The sequence below is a fragment of the Pyrus communis genome, chromosome 1 (genome assembly GCF_041283825.1).
Source record: "Pyrus communis isolate YQ-2024b chromosome 1, ASM4128382v1, whole genome shotgun sequence".
Lineage (NCBI taxonomy): Eukaryota > Viridiplantae > Streptophyta > Magnoliopsida > Rosales > Rosaceae > Pyrus > Pyrus communis.
This window is the reverse complement of record NC_142565.1, coordinates 9,284,352-9,299,662: the sequence shown is the minus strand read 5'-3', so window position 1 is coordinate 9,299,662 and position 15,311 is coordinate 9,284,352. Positions and strand designations below refer to the sequence as shown.

At 36.9% G+C, this 15,311-nt stretch overlaps 1 protein-coding gene across 4 annotated transcripts; it reads left to right on the top strand.

Moving 5' to 3' along the window:
* The first annotated feature begins 168 nt into the window (after positions 1-168).
* On the top strand, positions 169-5,506 carry LOC137720626 (CBL-interacting serine/threonine-protein kinase 9). 4 transcript variants are annotated; one of them, XM_088696274.1, is made up of 15 exons: positions 169-932; positions 1,752-1,814; positions 2,056-2,127; positions 2,265-2,372; positions 2,537-2,617; positions 2,851-2,904; positions 2,994-3,119; positions 3,204-3,293; positions 3,522-3,644; positions 3,803-3,910; positions 4,224-4,340; positions 4,479-4,535; positions 4,704-4,778; positions 4,890-4,960; positions 5,072-5,506. In XM_088696274.1, the coding sequence occupies exons 1-15, from the start codon at positions 756-758 to the stop codon at positions 5,076-5,078; spliced, it is 1,329 nt and encodes a 442-aa protein (XP_088552400.1). In that variant the 5' UTR covers positions 169-755; the 3' UTR covers positions 5,079-5,506. The 4 variants fall into 4 exon arrangements, with proteins under 4 accessions (XP_088552400.1, XP_088552405.1, XP_068315816.2 ...); XM_088696279.1 differs by having other exon boundaries at positions 521-932; positions 2,056-2,107; XM_088696281.1 differs by having other exon boundaries at positions 871-932; positions 1,968-2,127.
* Positions 5,507-15,311: the final 9,805 nt, after the last annotated feature.

Here is a 15,311-nt window from a genome sequence, read left to right as displayed (position 1 = left end):
TAATTATATGTACTAGATACAGTATGTGATTAAAAGTTTTAAAAAGAATTAAATTAATGTTAAATTATGCAAAAAAAAATTAGTGGATTGGAGAAGTTAGAAAAAGTGGAAAGAAAAGTAGACATGGGGTGCAAATATGAGAGAGAGAGTGAGTTCAAGGTACTGATAGAGTGACAAATTTGTAAAGTAGCATAAACGTGTAAGTGAAATTAGCAAACGATGTTTTTAAAGAAAAAATTTGTTAATTCTTTAAAGATGCTTTAGACCACACTTTAAATCGAGTCAATTTCTCACCTACGTGAGAGTGTTTGTATTGAGCGCAAATAACTCCGCCACCACTAAAACAAGCTCCAAACCATAATTCTAGCCTTTTGAGAAAAATGGTATTTTGGGAAAACAATAAAAAAAGGAAAAATAAGAGACAGTTATCGATGAAAGTATGAGATATAATAGCAGGTGATTTAGGAAGATGCAGGACAGCCATGGAACTTGTGATGAGAGAATATCAGAAGGATCCCACACGCTGTCGACACGGTAAACACCACCACCTTAATCCCTCCCTTTTATTCTTCTTCATCATCTGCCACTCTCTCTCTCTCTCTCTCTCTCTCTCTCTCTCTCTCTCTCCCCCCTATCGAACCCGACCCAGAAGCTGCAACAAACACTGAGTTATAATTTTTAGATCCTTTGCGCGGGACCAAGTTGGAAATTTCGAACCGTGGGATCTTGATAGTGCGGTAAGGAAGGGAAGCAAGATGAGCGCGAACGGGCCGAGGATGAGGACCCGCGTGGGGAAGTACGAGCTGGGGAAAACGCTGGGAGAGGGAACGTTTGCGAAGGTGAAGTTCGCCAAGAACATGGAGACCGGGCAGTGCGTCGCCATTAAAATCGTCCACCGTGAGCAAGTCCTCAGAAACAAGATGATCAAACACGTATGTACATGCACACACATATATAAATATATATAAGTTTAAGATTTGGGGACACGCTTTTTACACATTTTTTATAAACTTTTTTTTGGGTCTATTCCATTATGTGTTTCAACTATCAAACATCTTATCTTTTATATCTTACCTTAAATATTATGTCTACAAAAAATCATACAAATTTGAAATCATATAATTGTTAGTTAAATTTAGTGTTTCTTTGTAGATTCGTATTTGTCTATTTTCTTCACTCCAAATAAATGTTTTAATGGTTTTGATTTTTTTTTAATTTTTTTGCTATGATGATATATGAATGATTCAATAAAACATAAATTGTTTGGATGGTTGAAACACATTACAAAGGGGCACTACAAAATGAATATCAAAATATGTGTAAAAACGTGTCCCCAGATCCTAATCCTTATATAATGTGTTTTTTTCTTCTAATCAATCAAAATGTACGTAGGAATGTCGTGCAGAATGATTTGGTATGAATAACTTCTGTGCATAATCGTTTTTATTGTTTTAAGTTTTGAAAAGGTTTTTAAGTTTTTCTGCCAAATGCAAAAGGAGGCGTTGGTAAACAGTACATGCCTTTAATCATTTTAGGATGGCAGTGTGACCCAAATGCCCTTTTTTTTTTTTTTTGCTTTTTTTGTTCTACCACTCTAATTCTTCATGGTTGGTTTGAAGTTGGCGATCAATGATGAACATTATCATTCATGTTTTTTAGTAGGTCAGGTGATAAAATACGACTTTAGTTGGTTATAATATAGAGCAGGAATGAAAGTATACCTAACTGTTTCTTGGTGCTTGTATTGGTAGATAAAAAGAGAGATATCAACAATGAAGCTGATCAAACACCCAAATGTTACCCAGATGTTTGAGGTAATCTCTTCCATTTTTATTTTGTTGAAGAAAAAAATTACAGGTGTTTTCGTTATGATCGTTATAGTAGCTTTTAAAAAAAAAAAAAATGTGAAACTTAAATCTTAAATTTGATTGATTGTTAATGATATGAACAATCATATGCTTGTACAGGGGATATTGAAATACGCAATGAATACCATATGCATATACAGATTTCTTCGCACATTTCTGAGCGAGAACTTTTTGTGCTTATGAATAGGTCATGGCAAGCAAAACTAAGATCTACATTGTTCTCGAGTTTGTTAATGGGGGTGAGCTCTTTGACGAAATAGTAAGCGATTGTTGTTTCAACTTGCATTATCCCCGGTTGCTCTTTTTGGTTAAATACTATGTTCTTACTTGTTACTTAGGACCAAGTCTTGTGTTTCTTTTGGAAAACACTCCCTTATCAGTTCTGTTTTTCCTTAGGCCAAAAATGGGAGACTGAAAGAGGATGAGGCCAGGAGATATTTCCAACAGCTCATTAATGCTGTGGATTACTGCCATAGTAGAGGCGTGTACCATCGAGATTTGAAGGTTTAACAGACTTTATAACTTTATTACAGATTCATTGGTTGCATACTGCGTGCGATAGGAATGAAATATTGGGTTTTTGGTTGCATACTGCATGCGATAGAAATGAAATATTGGGTTTCATTATTTAAGTATTCATCACTTATATCTTTTTACTTCTTCTGTAGCCCGAAAACCTTCTTCTGGATTCATACGGTGTCCTGAAGATTTCAGACTTTGGTCTCAGTACATTTGAACAGCAAGTGCGGGTGAGTGAAATTGTTGCAAAAAGATTTTAGTAGATTTAAAATATTGTATTGAAGTTGATTATAGTTTAATCCACATGTACTGTTACCAGAAGTGAATATTCCTCTAGCTATGAAGAGTGTATTTGGATCTTGTGGTTGGTGGGAAGTCGGAATGTTCAATTTGATCTTGTTCCCGATATGTTATAACTTATGTTATATGACATACTAAAGCAGACAGTGTACACATTTTGCAGGAAGATGGCCTTCTTCATACTGCCTGTGGGACTCCGAATTATGTTGCTCCTGAGGTATTCACTTCTGACTTTATGAAAACAAGTTATTGCATTGCTGTTTGATTATGTTCTTTTGTTTCTCACATTTGGTATGATTGTATCAGGTGCTAAACAATAAAGGTTATGATGGCACATCAGCTGATATTTGGTCTTGCGGGGTCATTCTCTTTGTACTCATGGCTGGTTACCTGCCTTTTGACGAACCAAGTATTATAGCGCTGTACAAAAAAGTACGTAAACAAGTTTCGCATACTCTGTTTAAATGATGGGAATCTCTGGATAACTTATTTATGTATGGCTATTGTTAATTTCAGATCTGCAAAGCTGAATTTTCATGTCCGGGATGGTTTTCATCCGGTGCAAAGAAAATGATACAGCACATACTTGATCCAAACCCTGTAACGGTGAGCTCCAAAGCCCTTTCTACTGTGCCAAAATTCAATAAGTACATTCTTCCCATATGCTCTTGAAAGTTATTATTTGAGACCATTGGTATATGAGCGTGCGCATATAAGCTCATTATACAGGCATTACAGGGCATTAATATCTGAATGCAGACGATCATTTGTTATATAGCCTGACTAGGTGTTCTTTTCTTGTTCTCTCCTTTTTTTTTTCTTTTTCTGTGACAGCGGATAACAATTCCTGAGATCTTAGAAAATGAATGGTTTAAGGAAGGCTACAAGCCAGCACAGTTCAAAGTGGAAGAGGATGTAAATCTAGATGATGTAGATGCTGTTTTCGGCAACTCAAAGGTATGAATATTAGTCAGAAGTTAATTTATGTCTCTCAACCATGAATTTTTCTAGTTATCTTTAGTCGGAATAATCTGTCAGTTTCTGTGTGCTTGATCGAATATTGTCTTGAGTTTGTACACATTCTAAAATAGTCGTTTTCTTTTGGCTTGTTGCAGGAAAAATTAGTAACGGAAAGGAAAGAGAAACCTGTATCAATGAATGCTTTTGAGCTTATTTCTAGCTCAAAGAGTTTCAACCTGGAAAATTTATTTGAGAAGCAAATGGTATGTAGCATGACATTTTCTTAATTCCTTTTTATGAATGCTTGGGTGTGGCGCTCTACATTATGATTGCATTTGCAGTTGCAAAATACATGTTTTGTTCCGATTGTTAGTCGGACAGAAACTAGGGAGCCTAGTAGATTTAGGAAGATTAGAAAATCAATGATTCGCGGTATTAGTGTTTAGGACTTATAGGTTTTGTTGAATCAAGAGCATGCTAGGCTCACAATCCATAGTGGCCTTCTAATTCTTTGTTGTTGTCAAAATTATTCTGCAAGTTTTCTGCCTTCTGATCATTTGGAATTCCATACTATAGGGTCTTGTGAAACGAGAAACCCGATTTACTTCCCAACGCCCTGCAAATGAAATCATGAACAAAATTGAGGAAGCTGCAAAGCCCTTGGGCTTTAATGTTCACAAGAGAGACTACAAGGTAATGTGTTTTATTCTACTATTTCTCATGCTGCACTTTATAAGACTTGACTTAACATGCAAATATCCTATCAAAACAACCTTCCTGTTATGTTTATAAATTCCAAATATATCTTCTGCTAATTCCGAGCAATTGCAGATGAAGTTGCAAGGAGACAAGCATGGCAGAAAGGGCCACCTCTCCGTAGCTACTGAGGTATTGTCTTTGGCATGTATATATATTATGTGTTTGATACAGTTATTTGGAAAGCAAGTCGTCACTTAGTAAGGGTCAACTTGACAAAAACTAAAGATGCTACTTTCGATTAAGTACCAAATCGTAAAACATGGTGTAATTAACTCTCTTCTTAACTTCTTGCTTAAGGTGTTCGAGATGGCTCCCTCCGTGCACATGGTAGAGCTCCGGAAAACTGGTGGTGACACACTAGAGTTCCACAAGGCAAGCGAATATTTTATTTTGAACATTTTAGTTTCAAACATTTTCCATACTCTTTTTCAAGGGCCAACGTGCTGTCTACTGATTCTGCCCTCTAAATGTCTGTTACTACAGTTCTACAAAACTTTCTCATCGGGTTTACAAGATATAGTGTGGAAATCTGAAGAAACTACTGAAGAATCAAGGTGATCATCTCTCTCTCTCTCTCTGCACGCTCGCTCAAGTGTACGTATGAGCTCATTGTTACGGAGAGTATGCTTGTTGACAGATGTTTTAATTTTTTTTTTTTTGTGCAGGGCATAATAAAAACTCTTCTTTTGGTTCTTCTGATCTGTTATGGCCTGTGATGCATTTAGGTCTGAGACCTACACAAATGCATAATGGTACATGGATGCAAAGGAAATTGGGAGCATATATCGGGCAGTGTAGCCAGGCCTGAAGTGGTCCGCGGTAACGAGATATGAATCCCTCGGAACTGAGGTGGTCTGGATTCTCTTTCTTTTAGTTCTATGAATTGAATCCATCGACGATTTTGAAGAAACAATTATATATCATTAGAGTGAAGTGAGAAATTCTTGATTCCCTGCGGTGATGGAAGATCGAACAATGAACATTCTTGATTGTACTTTCCAATTTTTTGACAGTCATGTGATACTCTGTTCATGATCATCCCCATGTAGCTAGCGAGTTCAATTTTAATTTTGATAAGAACTTTGTGATGTTATTTAAAATTCTACCAATTTTTCTGATTTAGCAACTCTGACCTATGCTACCACTCATCTTTTGTGGACATTGATAAGGAGGACTTAAGTTTACCGCCACTACGGCGTCCTATTCTAAGTTGCTCTCATTGATTAGAGCCTTCCACTTAGCAACACCTTGTTATATGGATTGGAACCAACGGATATTTCGATTGAAATTTTATGGCATTGATGTAATGGAAGTGAGGGACCTATGACAATGGTAGAACATCCTGGACTCGTATGGCAAGTGTTGGTCCTCAAAATTACACAGACTACGTGGCACGGAGACTGAAGTAATTAGGAACTATGTCTTTTGGTGGTTGATTGCTGATGTGGTTCTACCAACTCGCAACTGAGCTTGGTCAGGGGAATGCCTCTAAGTGTGATGGTGTGGTGAATCGTGTTACTGACTTTTGAATCAAGCAACTTCAACTAAGGAATGAACACTTTCAGCCTTGAGTTGTATAACCTGCGACGAGGTTATGCAAATCACTATGAAATTCTGGATCTTGTGCACCACGTTTAGCAGCCTCGACTATATTGGTAACATTGTAGGTCCCCCGAATTGGTATCAAACCTTAGGGATAAAGATACACACAAAAAAATGAGTGCTTTATTGTAAAAACAATTCAGTCGTTTGACTGTCGAACTCTGAACGTGACTTGAGAATATCTAATCATAAAACACTTCACTTCACCGAGAAAGCTAATGAAGTGTCCTCTTTCGGTGAAAGAATCAAAGATTATTTGCCTGCTGAGTCTTGAGATAGTTAATTAGTTGAACTTCTTCTAACAAGCAGCCAAGACTATTAAGCCAAACTAGTTCTTCAACCTGCTCCGTCTAACCAAGCAATCGCCTTTGGTGGTTGCTTCTGGAAAACGCAGTCTAATAAGGCAGTTGTCATCTATCGGCTGCCAACCCTAACTTATCTAACCACACTAAATTTGTATTGTGGGGCAGTGAGTAGTCAGTGTTTTTCTCAAAAGTATGAGAGGTTTCGCTTAGAGCAATGATTTGTGTCATGGGCAGTGAGTAGTAAGGAAAGTTTGTAGTTTTTCTTTTTTCTTTTTCGTCTTCTTGTTGCATGGGCTTCTTGGCCATCCTTGATTTTATTGGGTTGTTTGTTGTACCTTGTATTGGGCATTTTCTAATTAACGAATCAACAAAAAAAAAAAAAAAAAAAACTTATTTTCGAGAAGAAAGTGACGATCTTTTTATGGTCTTTTAATATAGGTCCAATTTTCTAGTGGTATATTCCTCTTCACTTGTAAGTGAGAGGTCTTAGGTTTGATTATCGCCAAAGATGAATTTGAACCACATTATTGCTAGCTCATTGTGAGGTTTAACCAACTCCCTCATCCTTTAATGTAGATTAGGAGTGGGCACGGGTCAGGTTGGGCCAGCCCCAAATTTAGAGGACCTAGACCTTACCCATTGTAAATAATAACGGCGTGAGCTGAGCCGGGCAATGAGATTTCAGAATTTGGAACCGGACCTAACCCGGTTCGTTTGAAATTGGCCGAAACGGGCAAGGTCCACGAGTCCAATATCATTTTTTTATGTCAGCCACAAATCGAATCCAACCAAATTCCAGATCTGGGTTACTCACAAAATTGATCAAGTTTATCCGCTGCAATTCAAGTTTGGTTTTTGAATACTTAAAAACGAAATGTTGGGGTATGAAAATTGACCTACATATTGAAGATTCAAGATTTATAAAAAGAAGACCCGCAATTTGGGTAGAAAATACAAACTTACTCAACCTTTCCAGAATCCAAAGGTTAATATATTACAAGGGATGGAAGGCAAAAACTTGAAATTTCAAAACCCAGATCAAATATCAGCCCAGATGCCACCTGAAGCGTGAAAGCAAGCTTCTTCCATTCCCTGATGGTGGTGGTGAGGTTGTCGATCGAGTCAAGAAACACCCAAAATCGACCGAGTCGGACCATATTAGGTGGTTAGCAGCAACATACTCCGAAATCGAGGGAGGAGAGAGTCGCCACCTGCTGCGAGTGCTCTAGTTGGGAATTCAAGGGAAAGATAGTATGTTGGTGTTGAGGAGAGCAGATGGTGGTGTCGAAGTTGGGATAAAGACCTCAAGGCCGAGGCTCGAATTTCTAGACAAGAGATAGTTGAGTGAATTGGATCTAAGAATTTGAGAGCGGAGAGACCAAGAAAACATAAGTGATAGAAATGAGAGATGGAGATTTAATCTCCATGTAATAGGCGGTGGAAACAGTTTAGGTCGGTACCCGTTAATTACATGGCCCTGGTCCGCCCCGCCTCATTTTTAATTTTAGAAAATCTGTACATGCCCCGCTAATTACATGGCCTCGGCCTCAGCCCGCCCCGCCTCGTTTTTAGTTTAGAAAATCTATATCGGCCTCGTACCTGCCCTGCCCTGCAAGTCTTAGACCCGTTTGCCCACTCCTAGCGTAGATATCATTTGTTCATTAAAAAAAAACAATATAGGTCCAATTTCAAAGGCATATTTTGAATGGAGTCTGCTAGTATTACATCATCATAGGTGAGATCTAGTAAGTAGACCACATCACCACGTCAGTAATTTACATGTCCATAATTTTGCACACAAATTACAACACTTGCCATTGTAATTTTTTTAATTGAACTGCCAAATTCCAACGATTTTGGGGGGTGTTGAGTCTGTGTCTTCAATCCTTATCCCATCGATTCCGACAAGTTTGAAAGAATAAAAAAAAAAAATCGTACCGATTTCGACGTTGTACAAATTCAGATTCGAATTATGAGATATCTAAATATGATTCCTGCAAACAATCAATGCAAGTTAGAGTTTGGGTTTTGAAGATATTTATACATGGTGAACTGGTATAGCAATATGCACCTGTTCTATATGTTAATTGATTGTTTTTAGTTGTTTTTGTTGTCTAACTATATGAGTGGAAGGAAAATATAATTTTTCTACTAAGGTGGAACTTTAGATTATATATGCACCTAACCCACCTTGTATGAGTTCATTGAATTTAAGACATGCATATGTTGATCCTAAAAATTACAAAGCCTACGTGTTGCGTAGGCCGAGTAACTAATGAGCTAACTACGTCCTTCGGTTGATGCAGAGCGTGCCAACTCGTCGGCTGATGAGTAAAATTTGTTGATGTTGCGTTAAGCGCGATGCTGACTTCTTGATCTTGCGATTGCGGCCAAGGAAGGAACACGTCTCGGCCTTCGGATTCTCAAGCCTGAAGACAAGGCTAATAATTATGCGAAGTTCACGAATCGTCGGTGCCGAACTCAATCACAGTGATTATATTCGTAAGAGTATAAGCACGTCGAATCGACATCATACTATATGGACACAAGTACTCAAATAAGATGTATGTCTTGATAGTAAATGTGGTTCAGCCGTCAGAATGCCGAACTCTGAAACTTACTTGTGAGTATCCAATAAAAAAATCACTCGGCGTTCAATGTGCCGAATGTTGTAACTTGTAACACCTTACTTCGCCGAGAAGGCTAATAAGATGACTTCTGCCAATAAGGATTCGGAAACCCTTCTCGACCAAGACTTGGATTGGTAACCAGTCGGCCTCGACACAGTGTTGTTTATCCAAACTGAAAGTGCTCCTCGGTCGGCTGATTCTGCGGCAACAGTTCTGTTTATCCAAACTGAAGATGTTCGCCGGTTGCCTTCACAATGCTATTTATCCAAACTAAAGATGTGTCGGCGGAAAAGGAAAATGAAAAATTTCAAGATGTTTGAGAGGTTTGCATAGGGCAATTATGTATTGAATTGGAGAGAGCCTCGAATGATGCACTCTGCTCTCTATTTATAGCAACAAATCCTCCTTAAGATCCAGTCGAAACCACATTTGGATTAGGACTTCTTATTTTGATCCAACCTTATCTCAACCAATCCTACTCCTTTTAGGACTTTGAACTCACCCCCTTTTCAGACCGTATTCATTTTCGGCCAAGAATCCTTATTGCATTAGAACCCCTTATCATACTAGAACTTCAACCCATCCGCTCTTATCTAAATCACTCTTTCTTGTAACAGGACTCGACCACCCTAATTGAGCAGCCTAGGACCACTAGGCAGCCCATAGTATATTTGGAAAAGCCTTGGGCCGAACATAAACATACACTCGGCCCAATAATATTATTTTGGGCTCAAACAACATCATTGTTCGAACATGAGTATTTGGTTTTTTAATTGGTATGCTTGCTTTTAGGCTTGTTATGATATAAAGGTTCTAAGAATCCCAAGTGTTATAACTGTTTATCTACCTCTAATATCCGAAAAACGAAATACAAGTAAGACTCGCCTCTATTTGAGATGCAGTGGTAGTACAATGTAATCTTAATTTCTAACATTTTTCATATGTTTAGACAAAGGATTTCCAAGTCTCAAGAGATTGAGGCCAAGCTTGTAAGAAATGAATCACAAAATGTCCATAGGAGGGATTACCTACTTAGAAAAGTTTATAAATCCCTACTTAGAATGTGTCATTTACCTATCTCTCTTACGAACATGCCTTTGTTATACTGTTATAAGGAATTTTCTAATTCTATTGTCAATATTTTGTGATTTATTCCTTAATAACGTGATCGCAATCTCTTAAAATGCCTTTGTTATGCTGGTATTAGAAATTTTCTAATTTTATTGTCAACATTTTGTGATTTATTCCTTAATATCGTGATCACAGTCTCTTAAAACTTAGAAACCACTCACCTAAACATTATAAAAACAGTTTATTGATTTCTTTATAATGTCTCAAATGAAGTAAACGTATCTTGGAAAATCAAACCAACATTTTTTTTTTTTTTTTGTTTCTATTTCGAAGTCTTCGTTTTCCAAGTTTCAAAATCCATTAAATCACAACAAATAAAATTGGGAAGTGTTATTGACACTCCAAAAATCTCATTCTACACTCTTCGCAAGTGTATTTTTCTTTCCAAATATAAAAAGTTTGAAATGTAAAATAATATATTTGAAATGCCAATAACAATTTCTATAAAATTTGGTCCGCATCTTTTTCTCACCAAATGGACTAAACCCTACACGGCTAAAACACAACCCACAGCCCACTGCCACCCAAGCCTTATTTATGTCGCAATTAGTTTTGGAAAAGGCACAGTTGGCAACAGACAGGCCGTTGCCCAATGTGCCACTTGGTCATTGATTGGATTTATAGTTTCTAGTTAGCAGCTCCACACTTGCAAAAATTTGTCACGTCTCACGCTTCCTTGGTTACAATAAATTTCGTCAAAGTTAATTACCAAACAAGACCAACTTGTAGATTCAGTGAATTCTCACCAACTTACCATGAGTATTGCACTCTTTTAAACACGTAACCAGCATTTATTGGATGATAACGTTACTTGAACAAAAATTTGATTACATAGAAGAATCTTTTATTAATAAGATAAGAGTATAAAATGCAAGATCTTATGAGCTAAGTAACACGTTCTGGTTGTTCGTTTCACTTTAAATAGCTCGTTACCCCCTTAATCCTATTCTATTTTGTGGTTAATCTAGGTTACTTATGAGTTTGACCAAGATCAGCTAAAGAACCTTGTTAATTAGGACAAGCTCACATTGGGCCAGACTGGCCAGTCTATATGCAATTTAGTTTTTTCTTTGATTGTGATTGTGATTGTGATTGAAGGACAACATCAATTTCTAACATATCTAATTAAAAGATTTTTTTATCCATATGATTCATTGATGTATCACTAATCATCAGACGTATCTGCTTATAATACCTTATAATAAAGTTCATTGATTCATGGTCGACTCTAACAACTCACAACTAATAATCCTCAATCGTTCATCTTTGCGATGATCATAAGCAAATTCATTCGATGGTGTTGATTATATGTAAATATATTTTAAATAATTGGTTTTAATGCCAATAGACGAATAACCTATTAGCTCGTTTTGCTCTTAGCATAAATGATGTTGGAAGTTGGTTTGAGAAAATTTCTCATGACATTATTGATGTTATTTTTACACTTGTAACTCTTTTTTACTATAGTATGGGGTTTTTTTTAGGGAGAGTGTAGTCTATTTGAGGTGTGGTTCCTTCCAATCGCTCTTACTGAAGTGAACAATAGCTACAGTATTTCAACAATCGAGCCCTGATTTATAGTCATGCTCGTCTAATGTTCTCGAAGTCTAATGCTAGCGCTATTTGTTGCTTTGTTGAGTAAAATTACATCGATTTTGTTTAACAAAAACTAATTAATTTTTGAAAAATAAAGAAATTATCATGGACGTATGAGAAGAAAGATGAACATGTTCCGAAAGCGGGGGGATATTTCGATCAGTCTATTGGACAAGTATTTTCTAGTGTGGAAGTCTAGGGAGGAGGGGTGTATTCAATTGAGAATTTGAGAGATTTTAATGGATTTATATATCCATAGATTTTTATGGAGTTTAATTGATTTGTAGGGGGTATTCAATTAGGGTTTTAAGAGATTTTAATTCTTTTAATGAATCTAGGAGCATTCAATCAGGATTTTAAGTGATTCTCTGAAATTCAAGGGGTATTCAATTAGAATTTTAAGATAGTTTATTAAAATCCTTAGAAATCTGGGTGTATTCAATTAGGATTTTAAAGAAGTTTATAACATTTCAGGTATATTCAATTATAAATTGATTTTAAAGAATTTGAGAAAGTTGAGGAATTAGAGAGAATTATAGAGATTTCGTAGTGTATTTTAAGCATTCACAAATTTCATATCCCCTTATGAGATTTCAACAATCGAGCCCTGATTTATAGTCATGCTCGTCTAATGTTCTCGAAGTCTAATGCTAGCGCTATTTGTTGCTTTGTTGAGTAAAATTACATCGATTTTGTTTAACAAAAACTAATTAATTTTTGAAAAATAAAGAAATTATCATGGATGTATGAGAAGAAAGATGAACATGTTCCGAAAGCGGGGGGATAATTCGATCAGTCTATTGGACGAGTATTTTCTAGTGTGGAAGTCTAGGGAGGAGGGGTGTATTCAATTGAGAATTTGAGAGATTTTAATGGATTTATATATCCATAGATTTTTATGGAGTTTAATTGATTTGTAGAGGGTGTATTCAATTGGGGTTTTAAGAGATTTTAATTCTTTTAATGAATCTAGGGGCATTCAATCAGGATTTTAAGTGATTCTCTGAAATTCAAGGGGTATTCAATTAGAATTTTAAGATAGTTTATTAAAATCCTTAGAAATCCGGGTGTATTCAATTAGGATTTTAAAGAAGTTTATAACATTTCAGGTATATTCAATTAGAAATTGATTTTAAAGAATGTGAGAAAGTTGAGGAATTAGAAAGAATTATTGTCACATCCCGGCCCGGGGCGGATCACTTCCCAGGCCCGCTCTACCACCGTAGCACGATATTGTCCGCTTTGGGCTTACCATTCCCTCACGGTTTTGTTTTTGGGAACTCACGAGCAATTTCCCAGTGGGTCACCCATCATGGGATTGCTCTAGCCACCTTCTCGCTTAACTTCGGAGTTCCTACAGAACCCGAAGCCAGTGAGCTCCCAAAAGGCCTCGTGCTAGGTAGGGATGGGAATATACATTTACGGATCACTCCCCTGGGCGATGTGGGATGTCGGCTAGGGGCGGATCACTTCCCGGGCCCGCTCCACCACCGTAGCACGATATTGTCCGCTTTGGGCTTACCATTCCCTCACGGTTTTGTTTTTGAGAACTCACGAGCAACTTCCCAGTGGGTCACCCATCATGGGATTGCTCTAGCCCCCTTCTCGCTTAACTTCGGAGTTCCTACAGAACCCGAAGCCAATGAGCTCCCAAAAGGCCTCGTGCTAGGTAGGGATGAGAATATACATTTAAGGATCACTCCCCTGGGCGATGTGGGATGTCACAATCCACCCCCCTTAGGGGCCCGACGTCCTCGTCGGCACATTTCCGGCCAGGGATTGGCTCTGATACCAAATTGTCACATCCTGGCCCGGGGCGGATCACTTCCCGGGCCCGCTCCACCACCGTAGCACGATATTGTCCGCTTTGGGCTTACCATTCCCTCACGGTTTTGTTTTTGGGAACTCACGAGCAACTTCCCAGTGGGTCACCCATCATGGGATTGCTCTAGCCCCCTTCTCGCTTAACTTCGGAGTTCCTACAGAACCCGAAGCCAGTGAGCTCCCAAAAGGCCTCGTGCTAGGTAGGGATGGGAATATACATTTAAGGATCACTCCCCTGGACGATGTGGGATGTCACAATTATAGAGATTTCGTAGTGTATTTTAAGCATCCACAAATTTCATATCCCCTTATGAGATTTCGAGGGAATTGAATCAAAATTTTATATGGAATCTCTATGGGGTTTTATACTACGAAATCTCATAAGGAGAGATAAGATTTATAGATACTTAAAATACACTACGAAATCTCTCCAATTCCCTCTAATTCCTCAACTTTCTCAAATTCTTTAAAATTAATTTCTAATTGAATACACCTGGAATGTTATAAATTTCTTTAAAATCCTAATTGAATACATCCGGATTTCTAAGAATTTTAATAAACTATCTTAAAATTATAATTGAATACCCCTTTAATTTCAGAGAATCACTTAAAATCTTGATTAAATACCCCTAAAGTCATCAAAAAAATTAAAATCCTTCAAAATCTCAATTGAATACACCTCCTAAATTTTAGTCTTACAATCTTAATTGTTTATCAAAAGGGTTGCGATTTTCTACTATTTTTCTTGTTTTGGCTGCTACATACTTTACTTTATTTGGCTATATTCACTGTGATGCCAAAGTATTTACTATTTATTATTTGTTATATATAACAAGCAAAGTATTTATTATTTTTTATTTATTTATAACAAGCGATGTTATTATTATAATCTATTCTAAATAGAGAAAAAAAAAAAGGTTTGAAATCAGAAAGCATTAAGTTAAAAGATAAGACATTATTCACTAGAACGATCCATCATTTACTAATGAGTAAAAAATTATTAGTTTTATAGAATAAACAAGTCAATAGTCCGATGGTTTCAGTTTGGCAGGTAATGTGTACCTGTCACGTTAATCAATAATTGTTAAAATCAAATTTGCGTACCATCCTCAATAAAGGGTTTGAGCAAACTCGACTACCTATAAAAAAACAGACAACCATGATTATCCTTGGGTGCCAGTCTGATATCGATCAAAGGTTCTTTGATGGTTAAGTTAGTAAAAAATATTAAAACTTAAGAAATGAACAAGAGAATATTGAGAATGTGATAATTGTGTTCCCACAGATGAACCCAAGATGGGGGTTTTATACTAGTCGATAAAGACTTTTTAGTATATGAAATCTGTATTAAACTGGGATAATCTAAGAGGATATCTAGGATATTATATTGTATCCTCTTAGGAGTGTGATTAATTATAGCACACGCCAATTCCTAGATTGTATGTGAACTCCCGTCCCCGGATTTCATTATTCAAACTTCGTATTTCAATGTTGTTACGACACGTTCGTTATTTTATTTTATTTTTTTTTCGAATTTGCAAAAGGATGAAAATGCCCATGTTGGGAGAAATTCTACATGAACAGTTGAGCTCATTTCATGTTTTGCCTCATTTCTTGGCATATTTGAGTAGTACGTATCATTACAAACACGTGTGCATAAGCGGAGTAAAATTTGAAACTAGAATGAAGATCCTACGGGGCTAGAAAATTGAGAGCAGTTTTGGTAATTTTACCTGTAATGGGACACAAACAATCGTTACGAACACATGTGCATAAGCGGAGTAAAATTTGGAACTAGAATGGAGATCCTATGGGGC